The sequence below is a fragment of the Heliangelus exortis genome, chromosome 5, assembly GCF_036169615.1.
Source record: "Heliangelus exortis chromosome 5, bHelExo1.hap1, whole genome shotgun sequence".
Classification (NCBI taxonomy): domain Eukaryota; kingdom Metazoa; phylum Chordata; class Aves; order Apodiformes; family Trochilidae; genus Heliangelus; species Heliangelus exortis.
In genome coordinates, this window is record NC_092426.1 from 17,141,388 (window position 1) to 17,163,584 (window position 22,197).

General features: G+C 45.0%; 1 protein-coding gene across 12 annotated transcripts in view; it reads left to right on the forward strand.

Moving 5' to 3' along the window:
* The window catches only part of FOXN3 (forkhead box N3), a 201,461-nt gene that overhangs the window by 63,638 nt on the left and 115,626 nt on the right, over nucleotides 1–22,197 (forward strand). For 7 of the 12 annotated variants that reach the window (XM_071745814.1, XM_071745812.1, XM_071745817.1 and 4 more), the window contains one exon: nucleotides 11,499–12,055. In XM_071745814.1, the coding sequence (XP_071601915.1) occupies nucleotides 11,513–12,055 (543 nt within the window). In that variant the 5' untranslated portion in view covers nucleotides 11,499–11,512. Of the gene's footprint in view, nucleotides 1–8,094; nucleotides 8,663–9,365; nucleotides 10,027–11,498; nucleotides 12,056–22,197 lie in introns of those variants that run through there. The other 5 variants (XM_071745821.1, XM_071745818.1, XM_071745813.1 and 2 more) reach the window with 5 other exon arrangements.

Here is a 22,197-nt window from a genome sequence, read left to right on the forward strand (position 1 = left end):
TTTTCCACTGAAGATCAGACCCATGTCATGTAAGATAGTGTCTTTAATGTCACTCTGTAGTTGCTAGTTCAACATGCAACAAGTTACTAAAGTTAACTTGTAAATATTGTGAGCAATTTCTCTTCCAAAGAAAAGTACTGTTTGACTAAAGCCAGTGCCTGTTCCAGCCACCCCAGCAGCAAACACTCAACCTTATGCTGCTAACATTGAACTGTAACCTGTCTCTTATTTCACACTAAACAGGATAATAATAGAAGTATCTTAGAAATGGGCTGTTTCTAAGCATAGCAGAAGCTTGTTTCATCCAGCACTTAGAAAAATGAAAGCATGTTTTTTAAAGTTCTCTGTTTTCATTTTTGGCACAAATCATAGATGTTCACAGAAGTATCAATTATCATAGGCTCTGAAAATGAGCTGCTTCTCATTAAACATGCATGTTCTATCTTCTTCTTAATTCTTTAGACCTGGCCTTCATTTTGAGGTCAGACTTTAATTTCTGAAGAAGATAATTTAAAGTTATTTATAGTGCTTCATGATTACCTGCAACTACTAATGAAAAAGACCTGGCAGCAGAGAAATAAATATGTAGCAGCTGCAGCTGCTTTAGGTCTTCTAGAGGTAGTAAAAAAGAAGGCCTAAACACCTGAGGGAGTTTAACAAGGGGGCAGAAGCAAGCAAAGCATCTGTTCCATTGCGTAGCTTTACAGGCAGAGGCAGACAACACAGGAGGCTGTGGATCCTGTATTTAAAGTTTACTTTGCCATTTGCCTTAAGTGGGGTCAGTGTTGTAGTGAATAATTTATAGGCAGCATGAATGAGCTCATTAGTCACCTTTTCAGAGCTTAAATGAGTCTTGTGGTTGTCATTACATGGGCCCTCTGTTCTACGGCATGGCAAAAGGACAGCTTGGTGGCTTCTTGTGATAGCACAGCTCATCTCCTTCCAGCCTTTGTCTTCTACTGAAACTCCCATTCTGTTGTCCGGTGTTGGACAGGTGTCCTGCAGGTGTTTTTTCAGTCATAGTTGGTTTGGTTTTTTTTTAATAGTAGTGATGTTTGTGTTGTTTTCATGTTGTATTTCTTCCCAGTATGGGAAAAAAATACTGGATATTATGTGACAAGTAATGTGGAGTACGTAAAACACTCTACTTGTGTGCAAGCGATAGAAGTGAATTCTCAAAAATGCTTCAAATTTTATCTTGAAATGCTTATGGAAGTGCTAAACTATGCTGGAACTAGCTGGCCAAAGCCCACTCTATCCTTGTAAGAAAGCTATGGAATGAGAAATCTGCCTGCAAAAACTCTGTGAGGTGTCAGATGCACTGGACCTCACAGATTAACTGCAGCTGTTAACAGAAGTTATCTGGTGCCAGAAGGACTGGAGCAGTGCCAAGAGACCCAGCATAAATTAATGCCCCAATGGATTAAGTCGGTCCATAATCATCATGAACTTCTGTTCCTACGGACAATCCAAAAGCTGTTTGCAGAGAAACCACCCTTACAGAACATGACTGTGGTAGCCAAGGGGTGGTTCTGTGGCCACAGCTGGCAACAGAAGTTGCTGATGGGATGCAAGAAGTTTAGTTGTGCTTTCTTTCTGTGCCATCTTTCTTCTTTCTTCCCCAAATCTTGCTTACCTTCTTGGCCTGGCAGCTACTCTTCGGTTCAGCTGTGGAACCTGCTTTGCCTGTGGCTGTGGAGGGGAGCACAGGACAGCATAGAAGTCTTCTGCAAATCCTACTGATTTTCTAGCCCTCCCACTGCATGTTTTTCATAGCTTCCCATTCCTTGCTCTCTGATGGGTTTAGTAGGCTGGTATGTAGTACTAAAAACCACACAAAGGATTGAAGTCTGCCTAATCATTTTATGCCACTTCGCTTGTTTCCCAAACTCTGCATCCTCTCAGCATCCCTAAGCAGGCATAACTGTAGGTCAGCCATACATAAAATTATAGAACGGTTACGTTGGAAGGGACCTTAAAGATTATCAAGATCCAATCCCTCTTCATGGGCTTCATCACTGCATCAATTCACACAGGCTCTTGTAGCTCTCTCTGCGTTGCTGCAGTCTGGGAATCTGGACCTGCATCTCACAGGATTTCCTCTGGGAACAGTGTACAAGAAACGTACAGGAAGAGTAGTACCAAGTGGTGACTAGAGGAAAGCACCCTCTGGAATATCCTGTTCTGCAAAAAGCTGGAAATCAAGCTGTGACCTCAGTACAATCGTGCCTAGGAAATCCACCTGGCACAAGCAAAGTGGTCAGAGTAGAAAAATTGTCTGCTTGCTTACTACACCAGTGACAGCAAATTGTGTTTACTGACAGGTCTTGAGATCCTCATTTGATGAGGTGTGTACACAAGCTTCACTATCTGTGAGGTCCTGTTTTAGCTTAATTTTGTGTGCATGGGTACACAAATAAAGGACAAATTCCTGTAGTCTTTGATAAAATGAACAGCTTGTGTTCAGGAAAGCTGAGGCAGGACTCAAGATCTTGTTCAGAAAGAACTTTGTCTTAGTTTTAGAAATTGAATTTTGCTGTACAGTTTGGAAACATATTAAAAAAAAAAAAAGGTTTCTTCATTATAGTTTTCTCCCAGACTCATGATCTTCTATGCAGTGTTGACTGCTGCTTTTCCTCCACCTTGCTTTTAAGAACAAAAATACGGTTGATTTCTGGTCCTGCTGATTACTTTCAAGTTTGACTTAAGCTGTAAAATGGCGAATACTAATGTTGAGATAACTCCAGTCCACATTTTGTAGCATGACACCTGAACAAGAGATAGCAGAGTCCCTGCACCAGACTCCAGAAAACGGTTATTTTTTTTTCAACCTCTTCAAACACTGCAACAGTACCAGTAATACTGGTTTATATTGCAATTAATGTACCAGCTGTGTTAGGTGTGATTTCAGACCAATATAGCCAATTATAGTAGAAGACTTCAGTGAAGCTATGTTTGTACTAGCAACATTGCACTGGCAGAAGCTTCCCTTAACAGTGTAAGCTAGAGATTTGTGCTTGGAGTGCTCATATGTCAGTGCAATTACACTGGGAAAGCATCTCTCATGTGGTCATTATTCTAATAAACATGTAGGACAAACTAGTATGCATGATACTCTTCTGCCACTGTACTCATGTTCAGAAACGCACTTGCTGGTAGCTTGCCAATTGCATGTTATTTTAGTGATAAGTATAGTCATTTTCTTAACTGCAAGCATTACTACAGTATCACTGTAATTGTGCATACCTTATTTTCTAAAGGAACTATTTCATTAAAACTCTGGATTTTATTGTAAGAAATTAATTATGTTCTACCCGTTGAATCCAAAATGCTGTAGGTACATTTTTTTTTTGCTTGCACTTCTGACAAAGCTTCACATCAGTGCTCCTTTTCTTACTGATTCAGTTCTGGTTTTGTTGGGTTTTGTAAGGTGGGGCAAATGAACTTGAAGGATAATTAAATGAAAAGTTGGGAAAATGCTCTGTAAATCTGATTGCATGCTCTCAAATGAATAAGCAAAAAATAGATCTCTCAGTAACCTGGGCCTTCATTGCATGTGCAGCTTGTACCTTCAGCTAGTGCTTTGGGTGGGAGAATAAAGGGGAGCACTTTTGCAGGACATGAGGTGGGGAGGCAGGGTGCTGCCACACTTGGAGCATCTGTGAGGCAGGAGCTGCTCTTTTTAACAGGAGCAAGGCACCGTTTCTGAGCCAGTCAGGTGTGTTAGCTCTGCATGAGGCAGAGACTCTGGGGCTTCAGGTAGGAATTCAGATACAGCTGCTTCTCTGCCCCAAACATGGCCATAGTGCAAACAACAAAACCAGGTTGGCCAGGAGTAGTTAGAAATGTGTAAGTGTTGGTATTACAGGTTCTGCTTGAGGGACTGGAGAAGAACTACGGGAACAGGAGTTGTGAAAGAAGACATGAGCAAACACATATTGTATTCACCATTTAGTTTTTAATAGTGACAGTGTTCAACGTGCTTCTGTTCCATACAGGATCAAATCCATCGCCTCAGAGAAAACAAGTTTAGAAATGGCAAGACTGATGGGGAACACCAGCCATCCTGCCTGAGGGATGAATGGGAACAAAACAGGATGTCTAGTGTATGGTGTTGGAGCCTGAGATGTGTCCCACTCTGAAGGCCTGATCACAAGGCCAGCAGCCCCGTGCACTTTGATTTTTGAAAGCTACCTTACACATCAGGACCCTTTCAGAATTGGGAGGTTTTTGGATACAGCTGCATGTCAAATTATAAATCCTAATGAGCAAGCTTAGTTGGCAAACTGCCAGCAGACCTCAGGGAAGGAAATTTGGTTCTGAATAGAAAAAAAAACATTGACAAGGATTCCGGTCAATATGGACATGATAATTGGAGATCAGGCTAGGGATGGGGGCTTAAAGGTGAGGATAAGAAGTACAGGTTTGTTGGTTGGTGAGACTGGAGATCAGAGGGCAGAAGTAGAAATATTTAGCAAGGTCATGTGGCATAATCACAGTAGTAGCAAAGGAAGATGTTCCCAGCAGAGATGGAGGGGGGAAGATTAGCTTTGGAGGTTTGATAAAGAGCTGGTGACCCTTGCTGTTCTCCTTTTGCAATGATGACTTGTGGGAGGTTATCAGGGATTCCAATCTAGAGGAGGATAAGAGATAAAGGAGTATAAGGAGATGGCTGGAAATCCTCATTAAATAAGATACTGCAACATCTGCAGTTGGTATTCTGAAATCTGAGTGGAAAGATTACACTGTTGTATATTAGCCCACAAGGCTAAAGTGCAGCTCTGCACTATTGGTACTTCTAATCAGCCTTCAGTACAGCAAAGACTTTGGTCTTGATGTACAAACAGTTTTCATCTGTCAGTGTTGCAAATCTTCTGCTAAATGAGTTAGTGCTATTCCTGTCTTAGAAATGGGGAAATTGACACCCTAATAAATTTGGTGGCTTGCTTAAGATTACAGTGGGTTACTTGATGGCCATACATTGGATGTTCTGCTGCTGCTGTAGTTCTCTTAAGCCAGCAGTTAATGATCTTTGTGGTGCTGTGTGAGACTATATCACCCTTTCTTAAATAAGTTACATTAAGTATTCCAGGTAAAAGTCAGAAGAAACTGGGAAACAGTCTTCCCAGGAGGCACCTGCCTGCTAGTGTTTTACCACTCTACAAATTAGCAGCTCCAGTTGCTGCTGAGCTCAGGGGTGAGTGGGAGCCAGCAGGACACTGCCTTGTGCTGGAGCCCCTCATGGGGTGCCTGTGCTGATTTTAACTCGAATAGAGTTAATTTTCTTTACAGTAGCTACTATGAGGCTATGTTTTGAATTTGTGCTGAAAATACTGTTGATAACACACTGATGTTTTTGTTGTTGCCAAGCAATGCTTACATTAAGCCAAGGATTTTTTCAGTTTCTCATACTGCCCCTGTCCTCCCAGCCTACTCTCAATAAAGAGCTGAGGGGGGAGGGGGATACAGCCAGGACAGCTGACCCAAACTGGCTGAATGGATATTCCAAACCATAGGATATTATGCTTAGTATAAACGGGGGGGAGCTGGCTGAGAGGAGTGATTGCTGCATGGGGACTAGCTGGGCATCAGTCAGTGGGTGGTGAGCTATTGCACTGTCCATCGCTTGTCTTCCTTGAGTTTTTTCTTTCACCTTTTATTGTTATTGTTGTTGTTATTATTATTATCCAATTATTAAGCTGTTCTCAACTCACAAGTTTTACTTTTTACCATTTCTCCTCATCATCCCAGTGAGGGGAAGATGGGGTGGAGAGGACTGATTGAGTGACTATGTGGTACTTGGTTACCAGCTAGGATTAAACTATGACAGTGTCTCAGTGGGAAGCCCGGTGCCAGCTTCTGTGTCACCTGTTGTTGGTCCCTGTGCTCCATCACACTGAATTTTCAGTCTACACAGCAAATGTCTTATGGTTTTCCTTCAGTGTACATTCTGGGGAAATTCCTACCTGCAGTGGAAAAGATATAAAACTTTGGACCCAATCTTACTCCACTTACTTGCTCTTATTGATGGAGAATTTTGCCACTAATTTTGATCAGAACTGAGCTTTCCACCTAAAGAGGATGCATACATAATCTATTCAAGGTGTAGTATTCTTTGCTTACTACTCTGCATCTCATGAGGCTTCCCCCTTTTTACTTCAGAAAGACTTCTCATTAGCTGAATTAATCTTGGTATTCTGTTCTAAGATACTTGATTTTTACAATTAGTGATAAATCAAATAAATCCCATTACTTGCTGATAAAGAGACATGTTGATTCACTCATAAAAATGTCTGAAGCATTTGGACTAAATTCAGAAGGGTGGAGTTATGACTTACTTAGTTTGGGTTTGAAACCAAACAGCGATGAGATAAGAACTGTGTAAACTAATGAATGGTCTGCTGACTGCTGGAGTGTTAGGGCTGGGATAGTCACAGGGCAGGGTTGGTTACCGGTGCATAATGATGATACTCTGCTGCCTGAGAGGTACTCTTCCCCTTATTCAATCCAGCTGCTGGCATGTCTTCTTGGAAGTATGCAAGAATGTGAAATAGCAGTTCACGGGGTAGGGGCAGAAAAGCTATTGCAAAAGGAGGTCTTGGCGAGTTATGACAGGAATTTCTACTTTGAGAGAATCAACAAAATGCTTTTCAGCGCTGTGCTTTGAGAACGAAGTAGTTGCCAGTCTTGTCTAAAAATGTGAATGTTGCAAGTGTCAGAGATTAAAAGAGAGAATCCGTGCTTTGGGAAATGACTAAGTACAGACATACATGCAGTGATACAGTGGTGATCTTGGTTGGGCTAGCAGAAAACTCTTACAAGGTCTTGAGACAGCTGTCCTGACTTTCTAAATAAAATGGCTAAAATGCTTTTCTTCTTGGTTTAGAGATAATTTCTATTTCCAGAGCTGCACTGGTAAGAATCTACCAGTATATCTGTATGTTTAACTCATATTATGTTACTTATACACTTCTGCAGCAGACCTTTTTCTTTACTGGAAGAAAAATTAATTTTAAAGTATGCTTTACGTGCAGGCCTTTACACAGTTGAAAATCCTTGATTTGTGTGGATCAAAACAATTTTATGTACTTGTTTTGTGGGTGGACAGACATACCTTAGTTCTGTGCTACGAATAGCAGAAGCTGCTTGAGATCAAACATGTTGCATATGGCAGGCTACGTTTTAACTCGTGCTGTCTAGACTGGGCCACTTTTATTTTCAAATCGAGTTAGTTCCCTCCAGTTAATTGAGCTGATTGTATGTTTTTTTTAATCAAGTTAGTACTAGTTATGTCAAGGTATGGTAGCAGGGGAGAAAACACCGTTCTTCTAAATAAAATCAGGCCTTATTTTAAAGCAGATTTCTTTAAAGAAATAAATTGGTTTGTGTTTTTTCCCCCATCGATTACGGCAGATTTCTGGAGCACGTTTCTGCACAGCACAGCATGCAGACAGGCCCTCAGCAGAGGCCACCGTTTCACCGTACAGGAGTCACCAGCAGACCCCTCGCACGATCCCGCGTCCCTCGCTGTCCGCCCCGCAGCCGTTCTCTCTCCCGTGCCCTGCAGGACGTGCCCGCGGCACAAAGTCGCAGGGCAGATGTGCCCCTGAGTGGCTGACGCGCTCTCCTAATAGCGTAGCCTTTGCTCCGAGTCGTGTGTCAGGGGTGGGCTTGCAGGTTTCCCCCTCCTCGGCAGGAATCATGTGCGTGCTACCAGAGGTGCAGAACCAGAGCCTGGTGTTTCGGGGTTGGAAGATGTCTCCCCAGCTCCTCTTGAGGACGGAAGGGAGAAGCAAGGCTCTAGGGTGTTGACTTGGGACTTCTAGGGGTGCCTTCAGCGGCGTCCGAGCCGTCTACGGCAGTTCAGTCAGGGTCGGCGCGGCCCGGCCTCTCGTCACCGGGGGCCGTCGCGGTACGGGCAGGGCTTATGACTCGAACAAGTGGGAGCGCGGCCGCCGCCGGTGAGGAGGGGCAGAGCTGTCAGCGCTCTCTACAGCGGAGCTTCCCCCCCGGGCGTCGCCTGCCTCCCTCCCGACCTCGAATACCCGCCCGACCCGGGCAAACGCCGCCGGCCCGGCGTGACCCCGCCGCCGCGAGGCCCGCGACGCCTGCCCGCCTCGGAGGCGATCCCGCGGGTAGGGGCTGGCGGGCTCGGTCCCGTGGCAGGACAGGACCGAGCAGCCGGCTCGGCTGCCGGCGCCCCGGGCTAGTGGCGGCGGGCCGGGGTCCCCGCGGCCTGCTGTGAGGCGCACTGCCCGCGCCGCCGCCCTCCCCCACCGCCGGCGGCGGCGGCCCTCCCTTCCGCGGCTTCTCCCGTCTCGGCTGGCCCAGCCCACGTTTTCCCTCTCTCCCCTCCCTCCCTGGTCATGTGTCGCCTTTTTTGTTTGCAGTGGAAACAATTTCTCGCTCTTCGGCTCGCACCGAGGCGAACCGCTGCCCGTCGGGAGCGCGGGGCGGGCTGGGGGCGGGCGGCGCCTGGGCCCCATGCTGGCGGCGGTGCCCCCTGCGCCGGGACCCCCGCGGCACCCTTGGGGCTCAGGCTGAGGCGGGGGCGCGCGATGCCCGGCTCCGTCAGATGAAAGTTTGCGCCACAGCCATGAAGGGACCGCGGTGAAACCACCGCCTCCCTCTTCCCCCCCTCCCCACCCCGTCCCCTAGCCAGGTAAGTTGTTGTTGTTGTTGTTCGCGGGAATTGCGCAAGGCGCCGGCGGGCCCGCCTGGGGTGCGGTGTGGTCCCGCCTGGCCCAGCCCGGCTCGGCTCGGCTGGGCTTGCCCCGGACTGGACCGGACCGGCGCCACAACTTGGCCAGGAGTTGGTGCACGGCAGCGACGTGCGCGCCGCCGCGTCCCCGCCGAGCCGGGCCGGCCGCGCCGTGGGGCCGCATCATGGGGCCGCCTCCGGCCCGAGGTGGTCCCGCCGGAGGCTTCCGGGAGCTGCACGGGCAAGGACTTTTGAATAGGCGCGCACACACGTATATATAAAAGAAAAAGCTGAAAGAGGCGCCGCTCGGTGCGCAGGGGCGGTCGAGGGCAGAACTTGCCGGCGCGGCGGGGCCAGCGAGGGCCGGTGACATCTGGCCGGCATTGGAGGTATGCGCGCCGCCGGCCGCCCGCGCCCGCCCCGCCGGAGCAGTGCCGGTCTCCTAGCAACGCTATTGATTGGCTAAGGCGACGGCCAATGGGCGCCCGCCCCCCCCGCCTCCCCACCCCCGTGCGACAAGTACGGTGGGAGCGCTGCGCGGGGGGGCCGCCCGGTGATCCCCCCCCTCCCCCCCCAACTCGGGGCGCTGCCCCCGTCCCGCCCCGCCGGGCTGCGGGTGAGACGGGCGGCGTGGGGGCCGCCGCGGGCCGGCGGCGCTGTGGATGTCTGGTGGAGCACCCGCAATTGGCAGCGCAGTAAAAATGTTCGCCCAACTGCGAGCTCTCATGTAACCGGCGCTCCTTTGTCTGGCGGCGGGGCGCCGCGGCAGCCGCCACGGGCCGCGTTAACATTCCCCCCGCACGCACACCCCCGGGCACAGCCCAGCCACGGCCGGGCCTCCGCCGCCGGGAGGGCGGTTCCGGGTACCCCTGCCACTCGTGGCGGTCCCGCTGGAAGCCTCTCTCCGGACGGGCTCCGCCGGGCCTCCCTGGAGCCGCCGGTGGCCGGCCCAAGGGGTCTCTGCAGGGCCGAGGTCGCCGGGTCGCCCCTGGCGCCCGTGAGGACGGCTGCCTGGAGAGGGGGAAAGAGAAAGGGAATAAAAGAGATGGTATGATACGGCCCTTTGGGAGGATACCGGCAAATAAGCAAATTAAACAGAAAGAGAGCAACGTGTTGTCATAGCAACAGCGCAATTAAATTACTTTACTGTCAGCCATCATATAATTTTGCTGTTTAGAAGCTCATGGGATGTAACTTCCATTTGGAGTCAAAGTTGAGTGTTTGGCATAGGTAGGCAATGCTGGTGCCCCTGGATGCCGGCAGTCCCCGTGTTTACCTTCTGGCTGTGCTGGACGCTGTTTTGAAAGCTAGGAAGTGGGATCTAAGTAAGTTTGGCCTCCCGGTGTTTATATCTTCCTCGGTATTTTTTCCTCTTCCAGATATTTGTGTAAAACCACACATGTTCGCTGAGCTTCTTGGGTGATGGTGTGTACTAAAGAGCTGTGCATAAAACTGGTATACATTCCTTGTTTGGTAATGGCTGCTTTGGTGTTAAGTGTTTATAGAAAGACCTAAGGGACTTTTCTTTTCCATTTTTACCCTTTTATAACAGCAAAAATATAGTCTGTCCTTTTCCAGAATGGCTGTCTCACTCTTTTTTGTCCTGTGTGATTGTGGCTCGTTCTGTTGTTACCTGTAGGTATTTTTCCTTTCCTTTACAGTATCGGCTGTCAGACTGCACGGCTTCAGGGAACTGCTGAGTATATATATTTGTTTTAGATTCAGGGAACAAATTTGCTTTTGTTCAAGATCTGTGCATCACGTTTCATTATTTTAAATTTGCTATTAACTCTTTCTAGTTTTTATTTCATTGCTGTTCACATCTCCAGACCTAAATTCTGACAGTTTTACTGTATGGAAAAGCTAAGGGACCCTGTCTTCTGCTTTTGAGGTAGGATTGTTAGGCTCCAGTCTGCTTCTTTGGAGTTAAGCAGGCACCCAACTTCACGCAGCTTCTGACTGGGTTGTGATCCTCCCAAATATTACCACTTGGGGGTATACCCCCAGGGCCTGTCAGTGTAGCAGCCTCTGCAGCTTGTCCCACCTCTCCTGGGCCACTGTTGAGCATCACAGCAGTTTTTCTGCTGTTTTCTATCATCTTTGAAATATATTTCAACTTCTGTTAAAATCTTCTCTGTTTACATACATTTTTAAAGTGCTCTATTCCTCTGGAGCTTGTTTCCCCGTGCCTTGGCCCTGGTCCCAAAACTACTGTTACTTTCCCTCCTTCCTTCTCCCACTATTGCCAGTTTTTAACCTCTGCTGTAATTTCTGAGTTTTGTTGCAACTGCATTCAGATTGGAGGCTGGTCTTCCTCAGCCTTTAGCCAAAGTGACTTTACTCATAGTGCTTTTGTATTGTCCTCAAAAGCGAAACAGCTGAACTTAATCTGAAGCAATTGGCAATAAGACCTTCTGTTTAATTTTTATTTTTCCAGTTTACATGCTTATTAAAGTGATGCAATCAGACTATTCAATGATTTGATACACATATTCATCATTAAAGGGACATGTCTTTAGGATTTCCTGTGTGGAGTTTCACGCACATGCAGAACTGAGGTGTATCAGGATTATTATCTTATTCCATCAACCAGAATTTCTTCCCTTGTCCTGACTTTAGATTATTTTACTCAACAGCTGTGGATGAGTTTTTATGTGAGTCTTTAATTTTTAATACAGATGGCAAAAGGCCAAGTGACCGGTTAAGGAAATGCTGTCAAAATGTTATACAGTATCTTTTTGTGAGCTAACTTTTCTCTTTGTTTCTTTCTCCTCTTCCTTTGGATTTGCTCTCCCAGGAGTCACTGTCTAAATGGGTCCAGTCATGCCTCCGAGTAAGAAGCCAGAGGGCTCAGGAATTAGTGTTCCCAGTGGACTGAGCCAGCGTTACCAAGAAAGTGATTTATCAAAGGCACTTCATGATGACGAGGACCTAGATTTCTCTTTGCCTGCCATCAGATTAGATAAAGGGGCCATGGAAGATGAAGAACTGACTAATTTGAACTGGTTACACGAGAGCAAGAACTTGCTGAAAAGCTTTGGGGACTCGGTGTTAAGGAGTGTTAGCCCCGTTCAGGACATAGGTGATGACACGCCGCCGTCTCCTGCCCACTCTGACATGCCCTATGATGCCAAGCAGAACCCCAACTGCAAACCTCCTTATTCCTTTAGCTGCCTCATATTTATGGCCATCGAGGACTCACCAACCAAAAGACTGCCTGTAAAGGATATATACAACTGGATCTTGGAACACTTTCCATATTTTGCAAATGCACCCACTGGATGGAAAAATTCTGTGAGACATAATCTGTCCTTGAATAAGTGTTTTAAGAAAGTGGACAAAGACAGAAGTCAGGTAAGTTTGAAACTATGGAAGCCTTTCTGGCTCTGAAAACATTCACCTGCTGATCTCAGAACATGTCCTTAACTGTGAAATGCAGAATATGCAATGCTGTCCCTGGTAACACAGTTCATTAAATTCAGAGAGCAAACATTTCTTTAGCATGGCTCATTCTGATTTTATTAAGTTCATTGTCTAGACATCTGTAAGAAAGTACTCGGTGTGTGTGTGTGTGTGTGGTTTTTTTCTTTCCCCCCCAGCTGGTGTCTTCATGCATAGTGGTTAAATATTGTTTTTAGTTGTCATGCTGTGGTAATGGTTTCCAGCTATACTAGATGAATGTAATCACGTTATAAATAGGCTGCTTGCTGTTCTTGGCTTATACAAATGTATAGTGAAAGGGTATGCTTTGTGTAAGAGTCCATCACGTTTTCCCTGGTTTGTGTTGTAATCTGAAAAAACTTTTCTTTCTTTAAAACAAACAGAAGTAGTTCCGAATTTTGGTGGTGAAGCTTTGTTCACTTCAAGCAGGTTTTAGAGAAACTTCAAGGAGAGGAAGGATACAGGTCTGGCATAAAGGTGAAAGCTGCCATTCATCAGAACTTGGGTCATTCTATCCATGGGCTCGTGTAGCTGCTGCGACTGGTGCAGTGGCAGAAGCCTGGGGAGCACATTTTTGCTTTCTGATCTTGGTTGCTGTTGCTGGGTTTCATTGCTGAATCCTCAGTGGTGTCTGCAGGCAGAGCTGTGTGTGAGGGAATGGGGAAGCGAGCCCAGGGGTGGTGGCAGGCAGTCCTGTGCATAGCCTGCTGCCATGTCAGCCTGCCTGGGAGCAGATACCAGCTTCTGAAAGGGACCATCTTCAGACACAGTGGTCTGGATGAATCTTTGGCAAAGTACAAGTAAACTGATAAAAATAGCAACTTGCAGAAAAATTTCTCAAGCCTTCTTACAGGTCAGTGGAATAAACAGTGTCTAAAATCACATCACTGGCTGCCTGTCTCTGAAATTGGCTGAAGATCAGAAAGTCAACACTTTATTCTGGCAGAAACAATAGATGCACTCAACTTTTGTATTTCAGTGAAGTAAATACTGTGATTGTTTTGTAACTGGTTACTCTGAAACTAGACTTCTGTTGGTGGTGCTGTTCTCCCTATTTTGGGTGTGATTTAAGTGTAAATGTTGTGGAATAGGAGCTCAAGTAACTCTAAAGGAGTAGTCATACATTACCCTGAACTGGCAACTTTTAATTTTAAATTACTTCACTTTCTTTTCTCTGGAGTTTTTCTTTCTTAAATGATTCTCTTAAATGACTCTCATACCTTTTTTTTTCTTTTTTTTTTTAAATGTCATTCTCTAGAATCCACTGTGCATATCTTGGTGACCATGTGCTGTATGTATTTATATAAATCATTTTCTGTGAACAGTTGTTTGTCAGATTAAAAAACCTGCTTCTGAACTGAATCTGGTTTGTATAAAGCAGAGTCCTAAATTCTTCTTAGGAAGTGAGACTATAATAACAAGTTCCACATGAGACTTTTGTGATCCTGTCCCAGACCATAAGAAACCTTCACACAATACACTTAAATAAAAAACCCCAAATACTGTAACTGACAAGGCATATGTTTAACACTGCCATTTCTGGTTTGTTCTGTCCCTCTTCCTCTGTTTACAAGTTGACTGTTTAGATTACAGCTTCCTTCTTATGAGGAATTTGTCTTCATGGCTATCTGTCAAATATCCGGCAGTCTGCTGAGCACATATGAACAATACCACAACGTGCTGCTTCTCCACATAGAAGTGGTGGAGCACAATCCATGACCAGTCACCTATGCCTTGAATTTGTGATTAGAGCCATGGTTACATAGCTAGACAACAAGGTGTGGCGGGAGGCCTTGCCTGTATGAGAAACGAGGTGGGGTTTTATTCATTCCTGGAAAATCCCAGGTTATGAGAAAGAACTTCTTCCATCTCCTGGAGATGCTAGTAACTGCAGGTTGCCAGCATTAAGGTGAATGAGATGAGAATCTGAAACCCAAAATGCACTGAGGCAGGTCACTTAAATCCCCTGCTGGATTTCTCTTGTGTCCTGGCAAGGGGACGTGTCAGACAGAGTCCTGAGTGCAGAATTGGCTCTTGGTCAAAACTGCTGAATCAGGTGCTTGACAGCTAATTGAGGACTTGGAAAGCAGTGAACTTCAACTGCTGGCTCCGAAAATACCTTTGTGTGTGTGCATGCACACACTTGGGGTCAGTTTGAGTACCTTGCAGCCAGCATCTCTGCTGTTCAGAAGGAGGGTGTCAGTTTAAAGAGTTCTCTGGTTTCCAGCTAAGGCTTGGGGCAGGAAGGGAGGGACTCACCTTTACAAGGAACCATTTCATGCCACTTGTTCCCCTTGCAGACAGATTCTGCAAATTGCCGGCTTGGAGTCTGCCTGCCTTAACTGTTTTTATGCAGAAAAAAAAGGCATTTAGCAAATGGTGTGGTATAAAATGCTAACAAGATAGGCTTTTAGACGTTTACAGTACAGGGAGAAGGAGTTAATCAGTGCTGGGAATCACAGGCATTTGTTGGTTGATGTGTGTTAACACATTGTGAAAAGCTAGAAGCTTTTCCTCTAGTAGTTGTGCTTTCCAGTGTTTGTTTGTATAGCCTTTCAGTAATGATTTTTTTAAAAAAAGTTCTTCTGAACACTTAATTCTTTTAAAATTTCCTCTGCATAGTAGTTTCTCAATCTTGGGTTCCATTAATTTATATTCATGTGGCTAAATATGTATTTAATAGCATGCAGCTTTTTCTGACTGCATATGCATGCTTGCATTTCTCCATTTGAGATCCTTTTATCTGGGAAAAAAACCCCAAAGCTTACAGGCTGCATTACTTGAGTTTTTTACTTGCCCATTCCCAGTGCTTTTAAGTCTGGTGTGGAGTGCCAGGAAAAGATGTTTCTCTCCTCGGATTTGTTTATGCATGGCTGCTATTCCACTTCAGCTGCAGTGCCATCAGGCTTACCTGGCAAGCCGACAGAGTGACTATTCATGTAACTTTGCCATGAAGCTGATCTCCTGGATTGAGATAGAGAGCTGGGCTGAAGAGGGGAAAATGCTGAGCCCTTGGTTGTACAAACCTCTGTGCATTGAGCTCAGCAGTTTAATAATAGTTGGCCAGAGTATGAAGTATCACATGATGGGGAGCAGACGAGGAGTTCCGTGGCTTTGTTTATACTGCTGGACCTGTGAATTCAGTCATTCAGATTAATCCTATTGTGAACGTACAGATCTAAATGTCCTCTAGTGTGTGTCCCATTTAGTACAGCCCGTTAGCCCATGACTTCCCTGACTTCCCTACCATCTGGTCCTTGGCTATAGAGAGGAATTTTTCTTGTATATGTGTCTCCATAGCAACGAGTTTGCAGTTGATATGGAAAGTAAGCAGTTGCCCTAGCAACGGAGTTACTGATGTGGCAGCTTCTCTGCTTGCAGGGAAAGGGCTAAGCTAGCTCAGACGCATTATGTAGGTTTGCTGTAATTATAGCTGTGCCCACTAGAGCTGCTCTAGTTAAGGGTATGTTGAAAAATCGTGCTATAAACCCTATTTATAAGCCCGTTGAAGATTTGCTTAATTTGTGTAGGGATTCCTGCTCTGAACAAAGGCTGGTAGTATTGCATTTTCAGGGCATGCAATATGGCTGCATCTTTTGTGAATGCAAACTTTCTTAATCGTTATTAATCAACTGAGGGGAAAGGATGTTTGACCTCATTGTCTTGTCTGCTATTTTATTGTCTCAGCAGACAGCCCATGGTTATAGAAGCCGGGGCTCTGATCCCGTGTCCCTTGCTGCTGTTCTGCTGTCTTCCCTGGTCTGTGCTTCTTTGGGCATCCTATCAGGAGAGTTTCTCTTTGTGTCTGCTCTGTGTTGTGTGAGACAGGGAAATGCACACATGCTTCTGGCTGTGTGCATGCTGAAGAAATGCAAGTCTCTTCAAGGGTTGTTGGTGCTCGTGCTGAGGGACGTCTTAATAAAAATGTAATGAGGGTAAGGGATATGTTTATGGGACATAAGAAGAAAATTCTCCTCGCTTGATGTGAAAGTTATTCTTAGAAGTAAGTGGTCCATAACTGGGTCATGGAGATCCAGCCAGGCTCCTCCTCTGTCTGGAGCAGGCTCTGAGGACTCTGAGTAGTCCTTGGGCAGCAGAGCCCAACGTGTTCCCATCTAAAGCACTGCCTCTTGTAAGCTCTCTGCCACAGCATCTGGCAGGTCCACCTGTGAGGGAACCCGTTGGGCACAGGAGACTCTTTGTGAGTCTCTTCTGCCAGCATCTTTCCTCTGATTTGATAATGTCTGGGCTTTTGACAGGTAAAGCCCTGCAGAAGGATAAGCATGAGATGGAGTGAGAGAAAAAAGAGCCTGTTTGGTTTTCCTTAGGAACTTCTAATCCAGTGTTCATATACACAAAGACAAGGGACCAGAGACCCTGTCCTCACTCTTTTAACATTGGTATTTGAGAAGAACTCCTGTGCAAGGTCACTGGTACTCTGGGGGTAGAAATTAACTCCTCTTTACTTCTGCCTAGACTGACCCAAATAACACAAGCATCAGAATGTGGTGGAGCTAAATTGTAAAAAATAAACAAACAAACAAACAAACACAAGCCAAACAATGAAACAACAACTCACATTCAAGTTAAAGACTTCAGAAGATAGTGACTCCATTAATAAAATAAAACCCAAAATAGGCTGATCCAACTGTGAGATTCTCAAATTGTGAAAAGATGTGGTTTTAAGCTGAAACTCATCCAGTTTAACTGGAAACTGATTTTCTTACACCCCAGTTTGTCAAACTAAAAAGCTCTCTAATATTAGAAGTTTTCTCCTCAAATTTGTATTTTGAGAAATGAGGATCATTGTGTTCCAGATTAATCATAGAAATATCAACAGCCATGCTATAATGTGGGTTTTCCATATATTGCATGATTTCTGGAGAGCTTTTGTTGTACCCTTTCAGTTTCCTTTTTGAACTTTAAACCCAAGAAATTATACAGAATATTTAAATACTTGATTTCCCAAAGTTGTGTGTGGAAATAACACACTTCCGGTTCACTGGCTTCCAGCTGGTTGACGTTACATCAGAGCTTACTCTTTGCAGTGGAGTCTGCCTGTGTTAACTGGTTTACAGCTGTACAAAGCATTATCAGTTCTTTTTCAAGTAATGATGAAGAGCTGGCAATATCCGGAGAGTCCTCTGAACCCTATATCTAAGGTATTTATGTTATCTTGCTCTTGTGTAAGATAGCCTGCAGGCAGGCGCCCTGCTGAGTAACTGGGGTCTTAGTTGCACATTGACAGGCTATTGACCTACCAGAGGGGATTGGTTGCTGAAGCTAAATAAACTGGACTAACTGGTGGTGTATATGCTCCTCGCCCACAGCAGGGACTGTATGAAGTGTGTTATGCAGCACTGAAGGAGCCCAGACAGGGAAGCAGCAGCAAGCTGCTCTTCACCCCTTGGTCTGGGCTGTGGTGGGCTTGATGAGTCCCATTTTCCAGCTGTGCTGGCACTTCCCTTGCTCCTGGCTGTTTGCTCCAACATCTTCCTGGCACGTGAACTTTTGCGCTTCTGTGACAAACCATGGATCTGGTCAGAGATCTGATGTGGCTGGTTTTTTATCTCTCCCTCTTTTTTTAATATGCTTTTCAGTTTATTTCTCTGATTCAAGACATGGCACAGTACAGCAGTTGTGCAAACATGACAGAGGAAGTAGAGATGATGGAGAGGCTGGGGAATCTCTCTGGTTGGGATTGCTGAGGAGGCAAGCCATTCCTGATGGAAGAAAGGTCTAACAGAGGCTTTCAACTGCAGGGACAGTCAGTGCAGGACTGCGTGGGGTAATGGCTGGAATGAAAGGAGAAAAGTTTAAAAACAATGAGAAGCTTTCTTCTGATGGAGACACTGCTTTTGGTTTTCCCCTAGGAAACCTTGCTAGTTGTTTTTCAAGTGGCCTGTGTTAGAGGCTTTTTATTGTGTTTTACAGCTGATTAAAAGTGATCAAAGCCTGGGTTTTGGCACAGTCCTTGCCCAACCTGGCCACCTGTTCCCCTTGCTGGGGGATTGAACTGATCCAGGGCTGTGTTGCCAGTCCCCCTCAAGCTTATACTGCACGTGTGCCACCATGCAGTGAGCTGGCTAAAAGCTATTTTTGGTTTTTTTCGTTAGGGTTATTTTTCAGTGGGTGATTTTAGTTGGATTCATTTTCAGCTTCCTGCTTAGCTCATGGTCACTGTGGTCAGGGGAGCACCAGTGTCAGCACAGGCCATGGGCTCAGCTCTGTTTAATCTGGCATGAAACTGTGCCTGAGGCTTTCAGCCAGCTCAGAGCTGACCCAGCAGCAGTAGGAGAGGACAGGGAATGGAAGGGGTGGGGGATGCTCCTTTTACCTTCAGGAGCACAGGCTATGCTTAAATCACTGGGGTTTCTTATGCATTCAGTCAGATACATGTTTAGTGCTGGATTTGGCCCATAAACATGGGTGAAGTGGTTCTGAGAAAACTGCACAGGTATGTGCACACACACACACACACACGTAACTTTTCTCATTTTCCCAAGGTCTGCTTCCTTCTGTTTACCCAAAAGTTTTAATATTGGCAGTAGAGGTGGCTCTGAGTGGAGCTGTGCTGTGGGTCCTCTGAAAAGCTGCTACAGAAGAGGGAAGGATGTCCATAAAATTGTCAGGCTTTTCTCTGCTGATGTCTTTATGTCCTCATCACCACCTAGGTTTCTTCCTAATTGTTGGGGAGCTAATGAACTTCAGTAAATAAAGCATGGATCCTGGGGCTGTTCTTGGGTTTGAGCACAGGGGGTCTTGCTGATGTTAGGGCTGCAGAACATACAGACACAACACTGCTTTTTATGTCCAGTAATGAACTCTGGCCCATGGGGGATCAACATGAAACTCTTGTGGCAGTAGGCAAGACATGCATCTGAGCATCCATTTTAATTACAAAATACGTGTCCCTTAGACTTCCCTCTTCTTTTCCTAAAAGGGAAGTGGTTTGTGTTGGCTGAAAGAGCACGGTAAATTGTGCTGCGTGGCTTCTTTTCTGGGGTGGAGACCTTGTAAAAAAGAATTTAAAAGACTTGATAGTAGTTGAGCAGTTGAAAATAATTGAGGAGTTTAAAATACTCTTCAGGCATCTTGAAGTAGCCTTTGAGTTGCTGGAGAAGCTTCTTTTCCTTGCTCTGGTTACAGGCAGTAGCTGCATCTTACTTGCTTACCAGGCAGCTCATCCCAGAACAGCTCTGCATTTCTCATAAAGTCATTTCAACAACTGGCCTGGTGGGGTCTAAGAAGGAGTCTCCAGGATGCTCATACCTGCTCCTGCATTACTTTCAGCTAATTGCTGTATCTTCATCATAAACCTACTTAAGGAAAATGAATGGTCCAGGGTAACACAAGCTGGAATCCCTATGAAAGAGGGACCTGGTGTGACTCTGGTTTTAATTTATTTGTTGGTACTTGTGTGTTGGTCAGTAGTAGCTTAGTGTGTAGAAGTAATTGACTTGTGTGTCATTTCAGGACTGGTCAGACCACTGGTAGATGAGATCATGATGCAAGCATCATCTGTAGCTATAACACAGCAATATGTAATGATGCAGTTAGTCTTGTGAACACAGATTTCCTTAAAAAAACCTGTGTGTCTGCCTCTTGGGTTAAGTTTTGTTCAGTAAGCATCTAGGGAAAGACTGTGCTGCTTGCTTATATGTATTTTTTAAGATAATAAAGGTTTCTATTTCTAAGTATTTGCTTTTATCTTTTGATTCATAATCTGGTACTGTGAACCAGTATCCTGTTTTCCAAGGGAAAGAAGATACTGAGAAAAGTTTGCTTTAATTAGACACTTGTAAACCTTGCTGGCTTTCTGGTACTTCTTGTTTAAGTAAGTCAGTTTGTTATTAAGTATTTTAAGAACAATGAGACTGCTTTCTTCAATAGTTACAACTGACTTATTATAATTCAGTATTTAAATTTTGGTCTCAAGGAGAAAACTGTTTAATTTTACTTCCTAACATGTCATCCAATTTAATTTCCAGTTAGTGTCAGTTTCCCAACCATTTCCTACCTGCTCTGATGTCTCAGAGCTGACCAAAGGCAGGGTACTTGCTCAGCTCCAGAACTGGGGAATTACTAGAGGTGGACTGGGGGGGAGAGGAGGTACCAAAGTTGATTATCTGGCAGTGCTTAATTGTCAAGCAGCAGACAAATGCAGGTGGGCTGCTCAGGTGCATTTACAAATCCCTGTCCGTGATGCTTATGCTCTGATGTCCTTAAAGGTAAAATGGATTCTGTGTGTCTGCTTGAATGGTGATATCAGTGTTTTGTCTTCGTTTTTCTCATATAACTCCTGTGTGTGTTTTCTCTGGTTTGGGAGAATTCAGGCACAGGAGGAATTCTGTACATGTTCTTTAATTGTGGATACAGAGGTGTCTCTTCTGAAGAGCAGAAATGTTCCTGTTGGACAGTGGCCCTTTGGATGGCTGCTGGGACACTCACTATTCAGCAGAGTCCTGCTGGCCTGGGACTAACAAGCCCTGTGGGCAAGGAGCCCCTTCCTCAGCCATGCTGCTTTTAGTGGGAGCTTCCTGAGCTATTTTCCCTTTGAGCAAAATTAGTCTGAAGTTCACAGCAGTTCTCACCTTTAATTACACAAGGGAGTGCAGAATGTCTTTGCTCTGCCATGCCATCAGATCTGTGCTTCTCCTTAGCCTGCCTTCAGATCTTACTGAGCAAGTGGCTGGAGCTGCTGAGATGCCCAGTAGTTGAGGTACTGTACCCACACCATTCTCATCATCACTTCCATGTCTGGTCATTTAGTGCAGAATATTGCAATGGCAGTAAAAACTTTAGTTACCTTTTCTGGACAGTAAGCATATTTATAACAGTCTGGATTCTGTCAAGATTTATCTTCTTGCTGGCAACTCGACTGGCTTTCACAAAGTTCTGAATTTCTTGTAGTTGTAAGTGTTCTCAGTGATAGAGAGATCACGTAAAATAAACAACAGTAGCAAGAATGTAGTGGAGTGACCTTCCTACTTTGCCATAAAATTTTTTCCTCCTGTTTTGCTGGTAGGACACTGTTGGCCCTTCTTATACTGGAATGTTACATGTTTTTTTCTCTTCTCCCACCAGTTTGGACTCCTGACCTTAGAGGAGCTGCTTTTGATTTACTCTTGAGTAAACAACAGGGAATAGGGCTGAGGATTGTACAAAGTAGCAGTTGTGGCCATAAATTGTGTCTCTGGATTTTACTTATTCATAGTAGTAATTTTGGAGACAGTATAATAGTTTTGTTCTTCAAATTCCATTCTGGGTATTATGGAAGCCTTTTCCTGGGAACTGGAGTAGGAATTTGTGATAGGACTTATTCTGAGGAACTTAAATGTGAGTGGATTTTTCCGTGCTACAGTAGAAAAGAAAAACCAAGTTGGGGCCTTCACTTAGTGACTTAAGATAGCAAAACCCAACCTGTGGCACGCTGAATTGCTGTGTTTTGTTACAGCAGTGAACTGTAGCAACTTACCAGTAGCTGTGTACTTCCAGGATTTTGAGATGCTGGTGTGACTTTTTGAAAGACAACTGTTGGTAAGCAGAGGAATGAACAGGCTTCTGTATGGGGAAGTGTCAATAGCATGGCAAAGTGTCTGTGGCTGTTCATGGAGCAGAAACTATGAAGCAGCTATTGTAAATGTTCTTCTGAGCTTACAGTAGGAAAAACAATGCTTACAGTTCAACTTTCAGGGACTGCAGGGGTTAATGCAAGACTAAAGGTAGGTACTCTGATACTGTATCTCAAATTGTCATTTGCATATTTTTATCTTTTTTTCCTCACCCTTTAGGGTGGAGAGTGGGAACAACACACCTTTGGTTATGTGTGTTACAGTAAAAATAGGGAAATTGTTCATGAAATGCTCTGGTTTTAGACTGGGGGAGAAGATGAAAATTGCTGTTAAGTGTTACAGAACATAATAAGTGAACAGTTCTGCAATTACATCTGTTTTCTGTAAAGTTGCTGGGGAGAACTTATTAGTTCTTGCAAGTTTTGCCTTTAGGAATGAAGTCCTTGCTACACAGGAAAAGCTGTATTTGCAAGATTCTTC